At 51.5% G+C, this 19664-nt stretch overlaps 1 protein-coding gene across 3 annotated transcripts in view; it reads left to right on the top strand.

The window, feature by feature from the left end:
• The window catches only part of Grk5 (G protein-coupled receptor kinase 5), a 193247-nt gene extending 174783 nt beyond the window's left edge, over positions 1–18464 (top strand). For all 3 annotated transcript variants that reach the window (XM_020186188.2, XM_074078204.1, XM_074078205.1), the window contains 7 exons: positions 1748–1785; positions 3450–3539; positions 4970–5178; positions 8165–8302; positions 11341–11478; positions 11909–12040; positions 13889–18464. In XM_020186188.2, coding sequence (XP_020041777.2) covers positions 1748–1785; positions 3450–3539; positions 4970–5178; positions 8165–8302; positions 11341–11478; positions 11909–12040; positions 13889–13987 — 844 coding nt within the window. In that variant the 3' untranslated portion in view covers positions 13988–18464. The remainder of the gene's footprint in view (positions 1–1747; positions 1786–3449; positions 3540–4969; positions 5179–8164; positions 8303–11340; positions 11479–11908; positions 12041–13888) is intronic.
• The last annotated feature ends 1200 nt before the right edge of the window (positions 18465–19664 follow it).

The raw sequence follows: 19664 nt of genomic DNA, 5'->3' as shown, positions 1-19664 counted from the left end.
AGTCAGGATGGATGGGGCTGTCCCCTCTCCCCCAACTCCTCCTCAAACCCAAACCTGGACAAGCATGAGGTGAGAGTGCAGGAGCCAGACTGACTCCTCCCACCCCAGAGCCAAGGGCTTCCTGAACCCAGTAAGTTAGATGGGCCAGTCTCCAGCTAGTGTCTTCTGGTTCCAAATCTTAGGGAAGCTAGACACATGAAGTAATGTTCCTCAAACTGACTGCTCCTTCAAGGTGCTACCTGTCCCAGGCAAAAAGCTAGGGAGACCCCATCTCAACCAACAAGCTGGGCACGGTGGTAGGAGTCTGTCATCTCTGCTATTAGAGAAGTGTAAATAGGAGGATTGTGATCCAGGCCAGCCCAAACCAAAAAAAAAAACCCTATTCAAAAAAACAACTACAGCAAAATAGTCTGGGGTCATGGCTCAAGTGTTAGAGCGCCTGCCTAACAAGCATGAGGCTTCAGGCTCAAACATGAAAAAAAGAAAAAGAAAGAAACCCACAGCCCTGAAATTGCCAACATGCCGGACCCCAACAGTCCCACAGGCTCCTGGGCACCCACATGGCCTGGTTTGAAGACCTATGCCTGGAGCTCTGGGCAGAGATTATCTCTGGCTCCCCTCTGTGCTGTCTCCTGCCTTTGTTTTTGTTTTGTTTTCATTCAAGTGAAAAGAGAGTCAGAACATTTTCCCTAAGGATTGAAAAGAATGCCCCACTTGATTGCCTTTCCATTAAAAAGGAAAAAGAAAGCCCCTGAGTCCCAGCTCCCCTTCCTCTAGAGAGGCAGGGGACCAGGGTGCCTCCTCCCCACTCTGACCACCTGCTCTAGCCTCTCTATGAGTTCGGTTCTGGTCAGCAGCTCCTAGTAAGCTGTCATTCGGACGCAGTGGCAGCTGGTTTATTTGAGATAATGGCTCTTGCCCTTATTTGGAATTGTTAACACATCAAAAGAACGCCTCATAAATAACAACAGCAACAAAAGTAGTTTTCAATAAGTGAGTAGGTACCAGCTCCAGTCATCACTTTGTGAGACTGTGCAGGCCCGGGTATGTGAGCCACTCCCCATGAGGACAGCTGCCACCAGTTAAATGAAGTCGTGGGAACTGGAGCCTCCATCCAGATGCTGTTTCGTTTGCTCTGTAGTGTTACTGAGCTACGCACACCCCCTCTGAGAAGAGAAGACCTTTCACTAGGAAAGCAGGCCCTTCTGCTGCCTGCCCTCCATTCTGGCAAGGCAGAACAAGGTTCCCCTTGTTACAAGCAAAGTCCTGTCATCAAACAGAGGGGACACTGCAGGAGGGATGATGTAGCCACACCTGGCTATGCCTTCTGACTATACTTCCTCCCAGCTGTGGGGTAGCAGGACTGGGGGATGTGCCAGCCTCCTGGTGTTCCACAAGGATCTTTTTCCCTGGGATCATCCTCTCCACAGCCTTCTCTTTGGATTCTATGATGGTACACCGGGCTCAATTACTTCTCTTCTTTCCTTCCCTTAACCGGCAGCCCTCAAGGGTGTCTATCACCACAGGCATGGGGACAGGTGCCAGGGCTGGCCATTCTAGGGTGGGAGAAATGCAGATGGCAAACAGCAGTGTTTGTTTTAAATTACTGGAAGGAGAGAGATGAGCTCAAGATGGTCTTGATCTAGACACCAGATGGCCTGGGCCCAGAAGTGGGGTCAACCCAAATGCCATGTGTCCTTACTGTCCAGAATGGCCACACTCAGATGCTGTCGTCCTTCTCTTGCAGAGATCTGAAACCTGAAAACATCCTGTTGGATGATTATGGTAAGTCAGGGAGCGGTTCAAAGCCTTTCAGTGATGAAGCCGAGCTAAGCATCATGAGCCACTCAGAGCAAAGGGACTCTGCAGGCATGGAGAGGCTGGCCCTGGGACCACAGGAGCACAGGGGCTCATGGGGCAGAGGACCCCACTCCACTCCTCACTCCCGGGCCCTGGAGCAGGTTGTGGAATGAAGCTCCTGCTTGGTGAAGAAGCAGTGTGAATCTGCTGGGATGCAAGACAGAGATGGCTCACTGAGGAGCCTGGCAGTTCAGAAACTTTGTCTGCACATCCCTGCCCCTCGTCCTGTGTGCGAAGTGGTGAACCCTGCCTGCAAGAGGGAATTCAATGTGGTGAGGCTGCACACGATGGCCTGAGGGGAGTTTGTCAACTCCAGCCAGCTGTGACAATGTCAGACATCGTCATTTGCATGTTACCATCATTATTTTCTCTTGGGTGTGAGCAAGAGCAACTTCAGGAATTCACAACAGTTTAGCCTCTCACCTGAAATAGATTTTACACCTTCTACCTGACTAGATCTTCCCAGTCTCCACAGAGAGGACAGGGTGTATTCCAGGTGCCCATCTCACAGATGACAAGACCGAGGCTCCAAGGAACCTGCCTGCCAAGATTACCTGGTGATCAGAGTGGGGAGCTGAGAGCAGAAACCAGGACTCTTAGATACCCTAGACTTCATCAGCCCCCAATAAAAGGAAGGGCAAGAGGGGGCCAGGCCTCAGCAGCCTGGAGATCAGTCTTGAGGGGGTTGCTGCCTGTGGAAGAGCAGGGTGCTCAGGGTCTGCTGCCCCTCTCTGATGGGCTCAGACCACACCGCAGTCTCAGCGCTGTGCCAAGGTCCCGCGCCTGCTTCTGTCACCCACATGCCCTCTGCCCCTTTCCTGATGCCAGGCACCACAGAGCTGTGGAAATTGTGTACCTCTGGCCTGGTGGGGGTCTCTGGACTAGGCCTGTGGTGGTCTAGGCTTGAGGGATTCCTGGTACCCACAGGCAGGGAACAGGAGGGGACATGTCCTTCCTACAGGGCAAGATATAGCCATGACCCTGCATAGTGGACCAGACAAAGACAGAGGTGGCGCTCTCAGCCAGTGCTGCCTGAGCCTTTGGGGCCAGCCCTGGACACTGAGCTCATTCTACCTCCGTGTTCCACCAAGCTGGGCCAGACATTTGCCCTTCTCATTTCTCCAAAGGGAAAAAACAAACCACCTCCAAAGACCAACAAGGCAGGGAGTGGCTTCCCAAATTGCTTTACAGTTTTTTCCCCTTAAGCAAATTGTTGCAAAATGTCAGGGGAATCTCATATTTTTCCTGTGAAGCAATCCCAGAATCAGGCCAGTACGTCTTCAACTCCGTGACCTCAGCCTTCCAGGAAGCTCATTAGTGCCTTTCTTGGGGCAGGCCGGCAGTGTCCAGCTGGATCCAGGCATCCTTTGTCACCTTTATGCTACTCCTAAAATGTGTCATTTACCCACATGGGGTCCCACCTCGATGCTCCCAGTGTTCTATGGTCACCCTGAGAGGGCAGATTAGGGTCACATCTTTATTAAACAGATGGTAACGCTGAGAGCTCATGTCTTGCCAGTCTGTGGCCCTTGCCAGTCTGTGTCACCATAGCTGTTGTAGGGGTCTTCTAACCCTGCTGTCCCCCATAGGCCACATCAGAATCTCAGACCTGGGGCTGGCCGTAAAGATCCCTGAGGGAGACCTGATCCGCGGCCGGGTGGGCACCGTCGGCTACATGGGTAAGTGTAGTCCTGCATCCATCACACGCTGAGCCTTCCCAAGCATCCCCCAAGAGCTCCTCAGGCTCTTTGTGCACAACTGGTTTCCCACAGAGCTCCTTGAGTTGGCTCCTTAGCCAAGTGGGGTGATGCACTGGGACCTATGGTGTGACCTGACTATGCTGATCTCTCTGCTGCCCCTGGCCCAACTCACCTTTGTTTCAAAGCCAAGCCACTCAGGGTCAGCAGCCAGAGCCTGGCACTCAGCACTGCTGGAGGAGGCCTCACTGAAGTAGGATTGGGTGGGACAGAGTAATGGGCAGACAGCCCTTATGGGAGATCCCTGAGAGGAGGGGGTCTCTGGCAAAGGCTCCAAAATGATAGGAGTCTTCTGTGTCACCAAGCATGATTCTAAGATGGGACCAGCCAACCTCCCCTTAGTCACTCTAACACCATCCTCCAAGGGGCTGCAGGGAAGGATTGGTTTCAAATCCAGGTCCCTAGGATCCCCCCTCCAATTGGGAGCACCCCTCCCTGGGCTTCCTCCTGCACACCCTGCATATGTGCCCCATTCCCTGGGAATCAGAAAGCTCTGGGCCAGGCACCTTGTGGCCCTCTGCCCAGGTCCATGCCCACAGCAGACGTGTGGGAGTCAGTGTTCTGTCACTGGTGCTGGAGGGTCTTTTTCTGATGCATGGCATTTGGTGACCTGGGGTGGGGAGGTGTCCACGTGAATACTGATAGATAGATGGATGGATGATGGATGGGTGATAGATGTGTCTGTCTGCATACCTGCCTGGATGTCTGTTGTACATTTGCTTCGCTTTCCTTTTGCACACAGGGCTGCAAGCTTTGTCTGCACAGTTTCTGTTATGTGTACACTGTGTGCGTGCATTTGCCTTTAACTAGCCTGATGACATGTGACTGTCTTTTTTGTGCTTCATGGTGAATCTATAATTTTGTCAAAGTGGTAGGAAAGACATAGTGAGAGGATTTAATATAACTTTCATTCAAGTGGACACACCATTATTCAATGAAACAATAATGTGCAAACACCTACCCAGTGTCTATGTGTCACAGCTGCACTGGGGACACAGCAGTGAAAAAGGCAGTACGTGTTGTAGTTGGGGAGACATGAAGGGAGCAGGGCGGTTCCATTCATTCTGGTAGCAATGCTGAAGCCAGTCAGTGCCCTTCTCAAAGGCACAGAAAAGCGCCATCAAGGCAGGCATCCTGGAGGAGAGTGATGTTTACAGTAACTGGCGGGTAGCAATTGGGAGTGCAGTTTGTCCCAGGAGGAAATTCTAGGCCTTCTAGAATGAGCAACACCATCACTCTTGGGACTGGAGGCCGAGGCCCAGTTGTGAGGAGGAGTCATGTTTGCCCACGTGCCTACCACCATCCTGGCTGCCAGCTGGCTCTCACCCTTCTTGTCTTCCTTCCATACCCAGCTCCAGAGGTCCTGAACAACCAACGATATGGCCTGGGCCCTGACTACTGGGGCCTGGGCTGCCTCATCTATGAGATGATTGAGGGCCAGTCACCGTTCCGCGGCCGCAAGGAGAAGGTGAAGCGGGAGGAGGTGGACCGCCGGGTCCTGGAGTCTGAGGAGTTGTACTCCCCCAAATTCTCTGAGGAGGCCAAGTCCATCTGCAAGATGGTGAGTTCCTGGTGAGCCAGGCACTACCCTAGGCTGCTGCCCAGTTGTGGCCCCCTGCCAACCTCCAGCCTTCCCCAGAACCCCAAACAGGTTAAAGGGGTAGAGCCAGGGCATATCAGAGTTGCCAATGCTCCTTGTTGTGGAGTGGGATGGTTGGCAAGGCCTGGGGCTAGGAGCAGGGTACCAAGGGAAGGGGGACTGAGTGAACAGTAAGACACCCTCACATCCAGCTTTGTGTGGAAGTCAACAGAGGGCAGCGAATGATGTCCTGAGCTGGTGCACAAGATACAAAGGGACCTTGAGACAAGCCCTTGCCCTTGCCCTTGGGCCTCCTGCGCCCTCTAGCTCTGGACCCTAAGGCACTGGCCTCAGGCTTGCTAGGCAGGTGTTTTACCACTTGAGCCCACCCCAACCTTTTTGAACATCTTAAAACCAGTTTCCATCCACTACTGGAGTGGTGGTCACACCAGCTCAGGTTCTGTGTGGCAGTATCTATGGGCAGTGAAATCTGACCCAACTGTGGGCAGAACACACGTAATAGTAACATTTAGACAGGCCATGTGGGCAGGGCCAGAGAGATGAAGGAGTGACAGGCCATCAAAAGTGTTGGATGGTACAGCCCTCCAATCAAAAGGTCCACCCTTGACCACTGCCTCTTCCCTCAGTCCAGGTAGGCCCCACTCCAGGGCTGACCTTTGGGCCCTTCCTCTTGCTTTGTGAGGAGATGGCCACTCCTGTTCCTGCCTGGCTCTCAGGCTTCCAAGTCCCTGCCACAGGCAGCTGCCCTCTGATTCTGGCCACAGAAGAACAGAGAGAGCCTGAGCATGCAGCTCTGCACACCTGAGAACCCAAAGACTTCCTCTCCCTGGAGCCCCTTTACACCTGGAGTAGCAAATGGGTGGACCTAGCCTCAGGAGGGGCCCTCTGAGTCTCACCTTTGTGTTTGCTGTGGCCTTAAGGCAGCCTCAGTATAGGCAGTAGCAGCTCAGCCTGGAGTTTAGAGAGGAGCAGCCACAGAGCTGAGGAAAAGCAGCTAAGCTTTCACTTCCAGAGCCCCCAGGCTGCACTTTACTGACCCAGGCACTACAGAACAAGAGGCTCCTCTCTTACAACCACCAACCTCTCTCTGCTCAGCCACTTCCTATTACCAGCCTCATTCCCATGTCATAGAGCTATGGAAAGAAGGATTTGGGGCTGATCTGCCATCCAACCTCATCCAAAAGAAGAGAAACTGTAAATCTGTCACTGACATGACAGAGACACTGAGGGACAGTACATGAGGTGTAACCACACCCAACCCTAGAGCTATTGGCCAGACATGCAGCTGGGGCCCCAAAGAGATCCAATAGTCATTCATCTCAGCCAATCAGAGTGGAGACAGGAGGAACAAGGCAGCAGGGAAATGGAAATACAGGTGCCAGAAAATTCTTGGTTATGCCATGGCAAGCTGTCTACACAACATGATCAGATGGACATAGAAGAGGACAGCCATGGTCAAAACATCACTGAATGTCCCAGGTCAGGAATTCCAAGAAGCAGGTGTTGAGAGACCTCAGCAGGGACATAGGGTATGCTGAGAGAATAAGGAAGCAGAGAGGACCTTTACTTCCATCCCGTGTGCCCCAAACATCCACTTTACCACCAGGCTTTGACTGGGATTACCAGCAGCAACCAGGGACACTGCTGTCCCTTTGCTGCCCTCTTGTGGCCACTGAGGGAAAGGCGGTGGCAGAGCCTGCTGCTCTTGTGAGCCTGGCCTGTGGATGCAGTGTCAAATCACTGTGCCTGTCCAAAGGCCCCAGGCCTTGCTCCATCTTCCCTTACAAATGACCCCGGGGTCTTAGGATTCTGGTCTTGGGCCTCCTCCTCCTCACTTTATCTACAGTCTTTCAGGTCTAACCGCCCAGCCCACCCTGTGGCTATCACAGGGCTTGACCTGTAGGAAGACTATGGAGGCCCAGGACTCACAGGGCTGTTCCTGGCCTGGCTTGGCCTCCCAGATAATAAAACTGCAACCCAAATCCAAAAGCAAGGAAACCAGTCTCAGGTCTATCCCAATTCCATCTTGGCAGCCATGGGAGTTGACAGCCCTGCCCACTGGGTCCAGTCCCAAAACCCAGACCTCAGCTTCCTCCTTCCTTGGACCCTGCTGAGTCTCAGTACCAAACTTTCCTATCCTCCCTTTGGCCTTCCAGCTGTCCAGATCTTACCTATCCTTCCAGCCCACCTGTAGTCCTGCACCTCCAGGAAGCCACTCCACCTGCCTCCTCCAACATACACCTCCCCACACACACACACTCTGATGAACATCTGATATCAAAGTTGCAAACTTGCAGTGTGTAGGTGGGTGTTTTGTTTAGCCTGTATGGAGTGTTTTAGAAAGAAGTGAATGGTGAGTTAATTACCAAGATTTTAAAATGAGATTTCACATAAAAACCTGATTTTCTGGCATCTCTTGAAGAGTGCAGAAACCTGGACCTGGCTGACACTTCTGCCTGCCTACTGATGAGTACTCCCTCCCTGCTTCTGCCCACTCCTCACCTGTACCTCCCCTGTTGATGCTGCCTGTCTTGGCCAGCGCTGCAGGCTCTGAGGGCTACACAACAGGTCTAGTGCCTGCACAGGGAGCCTTGCTTCTTGGCATTTCTTGAAACAGAGCAGAGTCCAATTCCTTCCATCTGGAAAAAAGGCTGAGGTGTGGGTACAAACCTGAGCCACTGTCTTGATAGTCAGTGGACCATAGGGTGGCATCACCAATGATTGAGTGCACACATCAGTCCCTGCAAGCGTATGACCTGGCACCTGCCCTGATGCCACCTTTGGTTCTTCTGTTGTGAGGGGGTAGCCCCCCTCCAGACTGAACTCCCAGAGGTGACACTATGGAGGCTAGAGGAGGAACACCTGGGAGGGCTCAGGGACACAGGTGGGAAGGGCAGTGACCACAGATGTTCCAAAAGCATGGCCTCAAGGGACTCTCTTGTCATAGCTGCTCACCAAAGATGCAAAGCAGAGGCTGGGCTGCCAGGAGGAGGGGGCTGCCGAGGTGAAGAGGCACCCCTTCTTCAGGAACATGAACTTCAAGCGCCTAGAGGCTGGGATGTTGGACCCTCCCTTTGTTCCAGATGTGAGTAGCCTCCCCCGCCCCAGTCACCTTGGCCAGCAGGCCATTGTCTCACCTTGTACCTCCAAGTCAGCTAATGCAGAGCATGAAGCACGCTACAGTTCTCTTGGGGACCGGAGTGCCCACTGCCCCTTCCTTCCCTCTGCCTACTTCATGTTGAGGGCTTGTGGGGATGGGCACTGGGCAGCATCCTGTGTTTCTGGGTCAGTGGTTCTAGATTGTAGGTGAGGTGGGCACCCAAGCTGGAGTTGGAGCAGAGGGCCAGAACCAAACCCAGGGCCTCTGGGCTACCCGTCGCTATGGTGATGGAATGAGGTCACTCATGACACAGGACAGATTTCTCAACCTCCTGGCATGCTCCAAGCTCTGTGCCAGGCCCCCAGGGGACCCATGGTGAACAACCCATGGTTGTTTCCTTCATGGAACTCTCAGTCTGAAGAGGAGAGTATCAGCAAACACCCCTTAAGTAAAAATGGGACTAGGAGTCATGTGAGAAAAGAACAAGAAGCTTGGGAGGAGAAGCTGGGGCAGTGGAGGCTTCTGTGCAGGGTTAGCTGGGCAGGGCTGTGAGGAGAGTCTGTGGAGGCTGCATGCAGAAGGCAGCATCTCTGGTCATCAGGGCAACCAGCCATTCCCAGTTTGCCTGGGACTGCCCTGGCTTTAGCACTGAAAATCCTGTGTCCTGGGCATTTGGTTGGTCACTCTGCCTGCCAGGTTGTAGATCCTCTCAGCATACTATACACAGATCAGCTCACCCATCAGGTCAACGTTCTCTCCCCAGTTCTGCAGTGCCATCTGGCCCATGTGGCCTATGGCCCCTGTTCTAGGCAGCTGAGGCCCTTGAGTGGAATGGGTGGTGAGCAGAAGTTGCAGACCCCAGACTATGAAGTTCCTGCAAGCTGGGGTGGCATTGTCCATTGGGTTAGTGTGCTCTCTACCTTTCTTTTCCCATTCCCCCACACCATCTTCAGGCTGCAGCCAATGCTATTACTAGCTTAATTTTTTCCCTCCTCTTGACTCTTCAAAACCAAAACCAATGCACTCCAAAAGGAAATTTCTCCAAGGAAATAATAGCCATGAGGTAGTAGGTTTTTGGCATGTTAGATAAATTTCTGTGCCACTACAGATTTTTTAAATGCCCTTTTTAAAAAATGTTGAAGGGACTGGAGATGTAGCTCAGTGGTAGAGTGCTTGCCTGGCATGCACAAGGCCCTGAGTTCAACTCCCAGCACCACCAAAAAAGAAAAAAAAGAACCTGCCTAGCAAGTGTGAGGCCCTGAGTTCAAACTCCAGTATCACAAAAAAAAAATCTCCTTTTAAAAAAATAAATAAATAAATGTTCAACTGAGGGCTGGTAGTGGCTCACGTGGTAGAGCACCTGCCTAGCAAGTGTAAGGCCCTGAGTTCAAACCCCAGTCCTACAAAAAAGTAATAAAATAAAACAGAGACTGATCAAAAATGTTCAACTGAGCCCAGTGCCAGTGGCTCACGCCTGTAATCCCATCTACTTCAGAGACTTGAGATTGGGAAGATCGCTGTTTGAGGCCAGCCAGCCAAATAGTTCGAGAGACCCCATCTCCAAAATAAGCAGGGAAAAATGAACTGGAGGTGTGACTCAAAAGGTATAGTGCCTGCTTTGCAAGCACGAAGCTCTGAGTACAACCTCTGTCCCATAAAAAAACAGAATAAAATAACCAAAGCAAAAAGGGCTCACCCCAGTCCCCCCCTGCCCCCCAAAAAAGTTCAGCTGCATGCCTCCTAGAGCCAGCCTCATAAGCTTGGTGTGTACTGTCAATCTGACCCCCTTGACTCAACGACCCTGTTGTCATCTTGAAGTTCTAAATTTTTGAGCATGGGATCCTGCATTTTCACTTTGCACTGGGCAAATGACAGCAGTGAAGTGTGTGATGCCACTTGCCCTGTTCCACAGTGGTGTGCATACCAGCTCTTGAGAATAGAGGTGTCATGGCTATGCACCTGAAGTCCCTACCCCCACTTCTTCCACTGCCCACACTCACTTCGGCCCAGTGGTTTGCTCTGCTGGGGACTCTGTGGCCTCAACCCTCCTGCTTACACCTTGAGTAGGAGGCCCCAGCAGACAGGACTGGAGCCTCTTGGGTGATCCCAAACCCAAAACCAGATTGGACACCAACCTGGAGTCACCTCTAAAGCCCCAGGCTCCCAGAGTCCCCAGGAAGCCTTCCCAACCACCTGGACCTTCAGGTGGGCAGGGCATGCCAGGTTCCCTTCTGCTTAGAGAAGCACCCCCCAGCTCACACTTGATGGTGAGTGAAGTAAGGCTCTACCACCTGTCACACTCACAGCGCTGGGCACAGGGCCAGTGTCTGCCCTGTGCCCAGAGCTTCCATCATGCCCATTTTCAGGTGAGGAAACAAACTCATAATCTCCACAAGTGGGATTCCATCCAGCCCAGGCCTGTCTGCCTGGCTGTCTGGGTCAGACCATACCCTTCGCTGCCCTCTGTGTGAGATGGGCTGGGACGTATTCCTCCAGAACTGCTCCAAGTACCCCAAAACATCCTCCATCTGCATCATGGCCCCCTGAAGCAGAGTCCCTCGTGTGTCTATGCTCTAGCTCTGGACCCCCAGCATTCATTCTGTCTGTGGAGGAGTGGGCCAGAGGCCCTACATTGCAGCCAGTGCAACCCCTCAGTCAACAGAAATGGCGTTAGCAGTGTTGCCACCTCCCGGAGGCTGTGGGCCTCAGAGTGACCATGAATATCTGATGAGGCATGGGATGCCCAGAGAGGCTGGGGAGTGTGATCTTAGAGACAGCTGCCCTCTCCCCCTCAGCCCACCTCAAACAAGTCCTTGGTGTGACCCGTGATGTGTGTGGGATGGAGCATGGGCAGGAAGGGACCCTGGTCAGGGCAGCTGGCGTTTCATCCCAGCTGAGGTCCCATTGGTGGATCTGAGAGGGCAGCTCAGGTTTGGGAGCTCAGGGAGTGGGAAGATGCCCCTCTGCTTCCCATCAAAACCCCAAGGTTGGGCCCCGTGTGAGCAAGCCTCTGTCTCTGCCAGCCCCGGGCCGTGTACTGTAAGGATGTGCTGGACATTGAGCAGTTCTCCACCGTGAAAGGCGTCAACCTGGACCATACGGATGATGACTTCTACTCCAAGTTCTCCACAGGCTCTGTGTCCATTCCGTGGCAAAATGAGGTGGGTTGTGGCAGGTGACAGGCTTTGCTCTGAGAGGGAAGTAGGACACGGATGAAAGAGTAGCTACTGGGCCAAGAGGCTGGAATTCGCTGGGGCCTGGCAGGGTGCAGGGTGAGTTCAGAAGCCACTGAGCAGGCCGAGAGAGAGCAGGAGGCCAAAGAAGTGAAGTTCCTTCCCTGAGAGGTCCAGCTGGGAAGGCAGAGATAAGTGAGTGACTGCCAGAGACACTCGGGATTGAGCTGGGGAAGTTAGAGCCCATTAGAATGTCATGGGGTTTGGAGGAGGACGGCAAGTTGCACCTCCGAAGGGTTCTGTTCACGGTGGAGTCTGTACGTGGGCAGGCAGAAGCTGTGCCCCAATGGGTCAAGGATGGTAAGGCGGGAGGCCCCGCCAGTCCCCCTCCACCCAGGTTATGGCCTTGTCTCTCCAGATGATAGAAACAGAATGCTTTAAGGAGCTGAACGTATTTGGACCTAACGGTACCCTCTCACCAGACCTGAACAGAAGCCAGCCTCCAGAACCGCCAAAGAAAGGACTGCTCCAGAGGCTCTTCCGACGTCAGGTGAGAGCTTGGCCTCAACCCTGAGACCCCTGTCCCACTTCTGTGGTTGAAAACCACTGATCTACATGGCCCTGTAAAGACTCAAGTAATGGAGATAAGGACTTAACTCAGAAAGGAACAGGAGAACTGGTGTTGGAGGGTGACCCCTGCAGAACCCCATGGCTTCTAGGGCAGGGCACCACATTGTTTAAATGGCCCCCTCCATCTGGCAACCAGAGGAGACTGCCCCTTCAAAAAGGCTTCCCTCATGGCAAACAGAAACACAGCTCTGGGAAGGGCCTGTGGGCCTGGGAGTGTGAGAATGCTGGTCCCCACACATGCACAACCACAAAGGCAGTCATCGTATCACCCCTCTTGACCTGGCCTTCAAGAAATCTGGGCCTGAGAATTCCTATCCTAGAGCCTGCGGGCCTCCCCTCATCTGGTCCCTCCCCTTCCTCCTCCCTGCAGAAGGATGGAGAAGAGGTCTGGTCCCCTGGCCTGGGAGCAAGGATGAAGGAGACCATTTATGGACTCTGCTGTGGATTAGGCCCTGGGCTGGATGCTTTCCAAGGTGTCTCCTATTTAATAGCCATCACACCCAGGCTTCACTCAACAACTCATTCATTCCACCTGCTGTGTGCCAGGCTGTGTAAGGACAGGGGACGCATTGCTGCCCTTAGGCATCCTAGCGAAGTGTGAGCTACCAGCCTGGGCTGCCACTACCCCATTTCACAGATAAGGAAACTGAGTCTGAGAAAGGTTAAAGAACTCACACATTCAGTGAGCCCATAAGAAGGATCTGGGGATAACAGTCAAGAGAGTGCATGTCAGGCTGATGGAGAAAAAGTACAGACTGCGGCCCCCAAGACTGTGGTTTTAACTAAAAGCTTCATGTAAGCTTCACATCATAATATTTGTGTTTGCATAATATAAACATAATAAAATAGAACTTTTAAATGCTTCTATCAGGTGAAACTGAAGTTCTAGACAGAAATGAGCCTCCCCTCACCACGTGGCCTAGCCTCCAGAGCCTCCCTAATTTGTAGAAAAAGAATTTTCTGTGGTGTCTCACAGACTCACCTTCAAATCCATCCTGATGCTTCTTGGTTGAGTAGCAAGTTATGGAACCTCTCCCAGCCTCTCTGGGAGAGAAACACCCCCTCCCAGAGGCATGAAGACTGAGTGAGGTGCCCTGGCACAGTGAAGCAAATGCCCTGGCACCTCTGCCTCTCCTCCCTGGAATCTGAGGCCCAGGTGCCCACAGGGATGCCCTGGCAGTGTCAGGGTAATACCAAGCTGACAATTGTTTCAGGCCAAGCAAGTTCCAGACCCTTTGCCTCGTCTCATTCCCCCAACAACCCTGTACATAAGATGCTCTTATCCTGTATTACAGGCCAGGAAACTAAGAGTTTAATGAGTTGTACAAGGCCACTCAGCTAGGAAATGGCAGATTTAGGATTCCACCCCAAGCAGTATAACTCCAGGCCTGCAGACTTAACCATACAGGTGCTATAGGAGGGGCCCTTCCTCCCTGCTTTGGGTTCTCTTAATTCCAGGTCTCTTCCCAGCCACCAAATAAAACCCTAGGCATGTGGACCTGGGTCTGCAGGGGAGGATGCAAAAGGCCCCAAAGCAAGAGGGCCTTTTGCAGGTTGGAGCAGCCCAGAGCCCACTGTCCCCACTTCCAGAATCCCATGGATGCATCAGCCCCAGGTTTGACTTTATCAAGGACTGACTCTCTTTCACATTCTCTCTCTCTCCTCTCTCTCTCTCTCTCTCTCTCTCTCTCTCTCTCTCTCTCCCTCTCTCTCTCTCTCTCCCTCCCTCCCTCCCTCCTTCCCGCCCTCCCTCCCACCACCTCCCCAGCATCAGAACAATTCCAAGAGTTCACCGAATTCCAAGACCAGTTATAACCACCACATAAATGCAAACCACATCAGTTCGAACTCCACTGGAAGCAGCTAGTTTCAGCTCTGGCCTTGAAGTCCACCAGCCCAGCCCTTCTTGGAAGCAGAACTTATGGCCAGTGGGGCTTCCACTCTGGCTGGGTAGCTAGGAGGAGAGCCCACCCGAGAAGGAAACCGTCCACCCCTCGACAAGCCTCGAGGTTTCTTGAAGAAATTTCCACTCAGGTCTGTTTTCCAAGGCGGCCCCACGCAGGGGTAGATTGGATTTGCCGTTGTTGAACACCGCAATAGAAACCCAATAGGATACGACAACTTGCACGTATTTTAATAGCGTCCTAACTAGAACTGAATTTTGTCTTTATTATTTTTAAAGAAAAGTTTTGTAAATTTCTCTATTGTCTCAGTTTACATTTTGTATATTTGTATTTAAATGAAAGTCAGACTTTGAGGGTGTATATTTTCTGCGCAGCCACTGTTAAGCCATGTGTTTTAAGACATTTTAGAGGGGATTTACAAAAAAAACAAAACAAAAAAAAAAAAAGAAACCAATGTGACTCCAGACTTCCAGAGCCTCAAATGAGAAAATGTTTTTATTAAATGTAGAAGATGCTCACTTTCACCTTAAAAGGATTGGTTGCATTTACCTACGTCCACCTCTCTGACCTTTTCCTCTCGGTTTTAGCCTTCTGTTGGCTTGGAGCAATGTGAGCTACATACCCACAGTGCACTTGGGACACCCACATGCACCATCCTCTGTGGGCCGTGGAGTCGTGTGCACACCTTTCCTGCAGGGACACACCAGCCACCATTACTTCATCCTCTGGCCTCTGTTGCCTTCCTTTCCCTCCTAGAAGGTGCCCAGCATGCAGAGTAGGTCCTCTTCAGCTCAGTGGACTCTGGGCCTCCTTCTGAGCAGGTCCTGACTGCTGAAGCCAGTAGTTTAAGAGATTTGTGCTGGGTTGTTATTTGTAAGGGAAGCATAGTGGTGGTAAAGATCAGTCATGGAATCTCAAGTGTCCCCAACCCTTAGGATCGTGACAGCATCAGGAAGTGAGAGTCAGCAGGCTTCCCTGAGTGACCACCTTCATGTCTGCAGAGGAGAGGGAGGCGTTCCCAGAACTCAGCCAGTTCCTGAAGTGGTCAACAGTTCCTGACACCTCACAGGCCCATGTGGCATGGATGATGTGGTCTCTCCAGGCAAATAGGATGCCTGAGGAGAGACCAGGCCACTAAGCTCAAGACAAACTTACTGTCACTTCCCCGGGAGAGCTGGGGTGGAGAAGGTTCTAACTGGGTATCTCAAAGTCTCAGGCAAAAGTAGCTCCCTGGTGACTTGCTGTCTTTGTGAACCAGGGGATCTGAAGATCCCTAGACCCCTGTAGCATGCCTGTCCAACCCTGGGGAGTTGTTGGACATCCCTACTGTCTCATGAGGTGACAAAGAGCAGATCTGCCCTTGCCTCCCCACCAGGACAAGGTGAATAGCTGACCTCACTGCTCCCCTGCCTGGCTGAACCCCTGTGTCAGTTTCTTTCTCAGAACCATCTCAGCCACTGGCAACTGCCAGGGTTTCTCACAAGGTGGGCTGGGTGCCACCTGCATCTCTCCTCCTGTTAAAATGCAGATCCCTGGGCCAGGGCCCAATCTTCCCATTTGGGGATCTTCAGGAGTGCAGCTCAGGAACCTGCACTTTTTTTTTTTTTTAAAGAGACAGGATCTCACGAGGTAGCCCAGGTCAGACTTGAACTGGTGATCCTTCCTGCCTCTGCCTCCAAGTGGTGGGATTATGGTTGTGAATCACCAAGGAATCTGCACTTTTAAAAAGCTCTTCAGCTGGGCGTGGTGGCACTGAGTGCTGTAATCCCAGCACTCAGGAGGCAGAGGCAGTAGGATCACGAGTTTAAGGATGGTGAGTTCTAGGCCAACCTGAGCTAGACAGTAAGACCCTGTCTTAAAAACAATAAAAAAAAAAGTGTAAGAGTCACTACGTTAGGCCACCAGTGGGGCTGGGGGGCCTGAGCCTGAAGTGAGGACCATCAGGTACACATCAGCCTCACCCCCAGCTCCAAGCTCTCTCCAAACTGTGCTGGGGGTCCTAGAGCATGCTGCTTGAAAGGGGCCTGGCCTTTGGGTCTGATCATTTTGAGGTCCTTTTTATAAACAAATGGCAGAGAGGAAACAGGCAGGCTTCCCTCAAACCCTCTACTGTGCAGTAGTCTCTGCAGTCCAGCCTGAGGCTGCTTCCCATACCTTTCTTGAACCGAATATGAAGCAAACACAAACAGTCGTATTTGGGTTCCACCAGGCAGCAGGGCACTCTTGAATTAGAATTCCAAGATCCTCAAGCTCTTGCTGATGTTCCTTCCTTTTTTTTTTTTTTTTTTCCCGGTACTGGGGTTTGAACTCAAGGCCTACACCTTGAGTCACTCCACCAGCCCTTTTTTATGTTAGGTATTTTCGAGATAGGGTCTTACAGAATTAATTGCCCAGGGCTGGCTTTGAACCGCAATCCTCCTGATCTCTGCCTCCTGAGTAGCTAGGATTACAGGCATGAGCCACCAGCACCTGGCTGATGCCCTTTCCTTAAGGAAAAGAAGGACCATCATCCTCCCGGGATGGTCACCAGTCCAAGCCACCCCCAGCCTCCACACAGAAAGTTCTTTCATTTGGCCCCTTTGACCAATCTTTGTCTGATGAATGGTTTTGAGATAGAGTCTCTATGCCTCAAAGCCAAGGCATTGTCCATTTGCACTAAAAAATCCCCTAGGAACAAGAAAGAAAGCAAAAGCCTGGCTATCGTGTATTTACATCATGAGAGCACCAACGGTCCTAAAAGCTACAGGCTTTTACAGACACACATGGACTCTTATGATAAATTGTCTTCCTTCACATCTGCCACCTGTTCCCCCTGTGGGAGGTGGGGGCAGCCACATGGCCAGTTCCTTTTAGCTCATTTGTGTCTTCATCACAAGAGAAGGGAATCACAGAACAGTGCCTGAAATCCAGTCTCTCTCCTCAGTGAGTCTTCCTCCAACCTTGATTTCTATAGCTGCATTTTTTAAAGGATATTTTTAAATTAAAAACAAACAACCCTTCACCCATTCACCTGTCCAGGTTGGCATTTTAGGACAGTGAACGGATGAAACTTGTTCATGCATTTGGGCTCTTTGCAGAAGACCCTTTCCTTTCTAAGTGTGACATTTTTCTCACCAGATGTTCACTGATTTGTGCCTTTGGGGTAAAACATATAGTCTTGCAGAAGCATCTTTGCTTCCATTATTCAGGAGACAGGCTGCTGTTCCTGTACATACAGAAGTCCTCTGCCATGGTCACTCTGACTTAATGAGTGATTGTTGAGCCCTCTGGGAGGCTCCCAGAATATCACCCAGAATACAAGGTCTGATCTCTTCCTTCTCAGAGGATAGCATCCATCCCACATCAACTCATTCTTGAACCCAAGCCAGTCCCCAGAGTTGCTGGCTTGCACTGAGGCTGACTGCTGCTGCATGTGCAGCAGCTGCAGGCCTTGCTGGTCTCCTGAAATGCATTGCTGTCTGGGAGGGACAGACAGCAGGAGTCCTGCTGCACAGGCAAGCAGGTGACCTCACTGGCATGCATGACTGATAGGCAGCCCCCAACCCCATGATGTTGGCAGTGAGCTCTGGGGACCTGAGCATGGACACCCTTGCACTGGAGGTACAGTGAGATGTAGTTGCCTCTAGAGTCCCAGCAACCCCTAGGATGCTGGGACCAGGAAATTTCCATACCCCCCACCTTGCCAAGAGCTCAGCCCCACTATTGAAATCATCCTTTTCTTCTACACCCTGTCTTTCTCCAAAGCTCAGACTATTAGTTACACTTTCCAACCAACTTTCTCACTGAGATGCTGACCTCAACAAAGAGGAAGCTCCACAGTCTCCTTGAGCCCAGCATCCCAGGCCTTGCCAAAGGGAATAACGGCTTCTCGGAAAACTGGAAGTCTCCTGAGAAGAAGAGGAGATGCTGGACTTTCAGCTGTTCTCCAGGGCTGCTGTGTGCTTGCTTTTCCAGCTGAATACATGTACTCTTTCCACAGCAACCTCTCTGAGTGGTCTCCTGTTTTCATAACCTGACATTCTGGGATAGGACCTTCTCACTTCTATGGAAAAGTAGTAGAAGTCTTTGTGCATTTGGAAGCCACACCACTGTGTAAGTTATGGACAGCAGAGAGCTCACTTCTTCCTGATCACAACAGACCCCAATAGGGAACCCTGGGGTACCTTCCATGCCTGTTTGTACAACCAGCCACCCAGCTGTCAAAGCTCAAGTGTGCGGGCTAGACCCTGAACAGGCATGGAGCATCTCCTCTGGCCTACACGTAAAGACTTGTGCTGGGACAGTAATTTAAAACATGTGACAAGGGCTGGTGGAGTTGCTCAAGCAGAAGCACGCCTGCCTAGCAAGCACGAGGCTTTGAGTTCAAACCCCAGTCCCACCCAAAAAAAAAAAAAAGAAAGATTAAAACATGTGACAAGCTAGCGCTCCCTAAAAGAGCAATCTAGATGTCTTTCCCCAGTCCATGGAAAAGTCATTTTTGTACTAAATTAAAAGTAAATGTTCTCATTTAGAAAATCGGTGACTATTGGCATTGTTAATAATAAGTATAGTGTTCAAAGGTTTCTATTTTTTTAGGGAGATTTTAACATTGGAAATGGTTCCATTTGGAGGTCATTCCTGAAGATAATGGCTTCTGTTCTGCTGCTCCAAATCTTTTGTGTTCCGTTTAATATGTCACAGTGCTGCTGTGTCTAGATAGAACCACTGTTGCTGTTTTTTTTTTAAGAGAAATAAATTCCTTAGTGAAAATAACACTGCATTTCTTTCCTTCCGCTGAGCTCTTGTCCTCTTTCATCTGTGTGTGACAGTTGCCCAAAGATGCAACTGCACCTGCTACTGTGGTCTCTGGGTTATCCTTTCCTCAAGTTGACAGTCCCACCCACCCAGCTCTAGCCCACACACTGACCACCCCCTGCACTGCCCTCAGCTGACCCAGCTCCAGTAGGTATGGAATAAGGAGGCCATCAGCACTCTTACCAGTCCCTCAGTTTCTGAACCCAAACCCAGCAGATGGCTCCAGAGAGCCCCAGCCACTTGTCACCAAGTTGCAGAAGATGACAAAGGCCTCAATGCCAGAAGAAGCACTCATACCTGACAACTGATATGTCTTCCATGGAAGAGGCTGGCTCTACAGGGAGGGCTGGTCAACCTTCACATAGAGCAGCCAGCAAGGAGTGTGGCCCTCAGGCCTCCCAATTAACAGAACTGATCTAGGGCCAGAGATCTCATAATTGTAGAAGGAGCAGAGTTTTGGACTCAGACAACCACTTACTATGACCTTGAGCGGCAACTCTGAGCCTTGGTGTCTTCATCTGTAAAATGGAATAAAACCTCCCTGCCAGGAAGGAAGATCCTATGAGAACACGGGTGGAGCCCAGAACAGAGACCTATGTACTGGAGGACATGGTCACCCTAGCTGTTTCTAGATCCTTTGGAATCTATAAACAGGCCTTTGACCCAACCCCACACCCAGCCCTGTGCAGATCCAGATGCTTTCCAAGCAGGCACTTGGTTGCAGGGATTGCACCAGTGTAAGGATTTGAGGCTTGAGGCTCATTTCTACCCAGACTCCCAGTACAGAGGCTGGGGTCCATATCATATCTCCTGCAGAAGGTAGGAATTGCAATACTTTGTTGCCCT

This window comes from Castor canadensis, chromosome 7 (genome assembly GCF_047511655.1).
Source record: "Castor canadensis chromosome 7, mCasCan1.hap1v2, whole genome shotgun sequence".
Taxonomy (NCBI): Eukaryota; Metazoa; Chordata; class Mammalia; order Rodentia; family Castoridae; genus Castor; species Castor canadensis.
The sequence above is the reverse complement of the archived record's forward strand: the minus strand, read 5'-3'. Positions and strand labels throughout refer to the sequence as shown.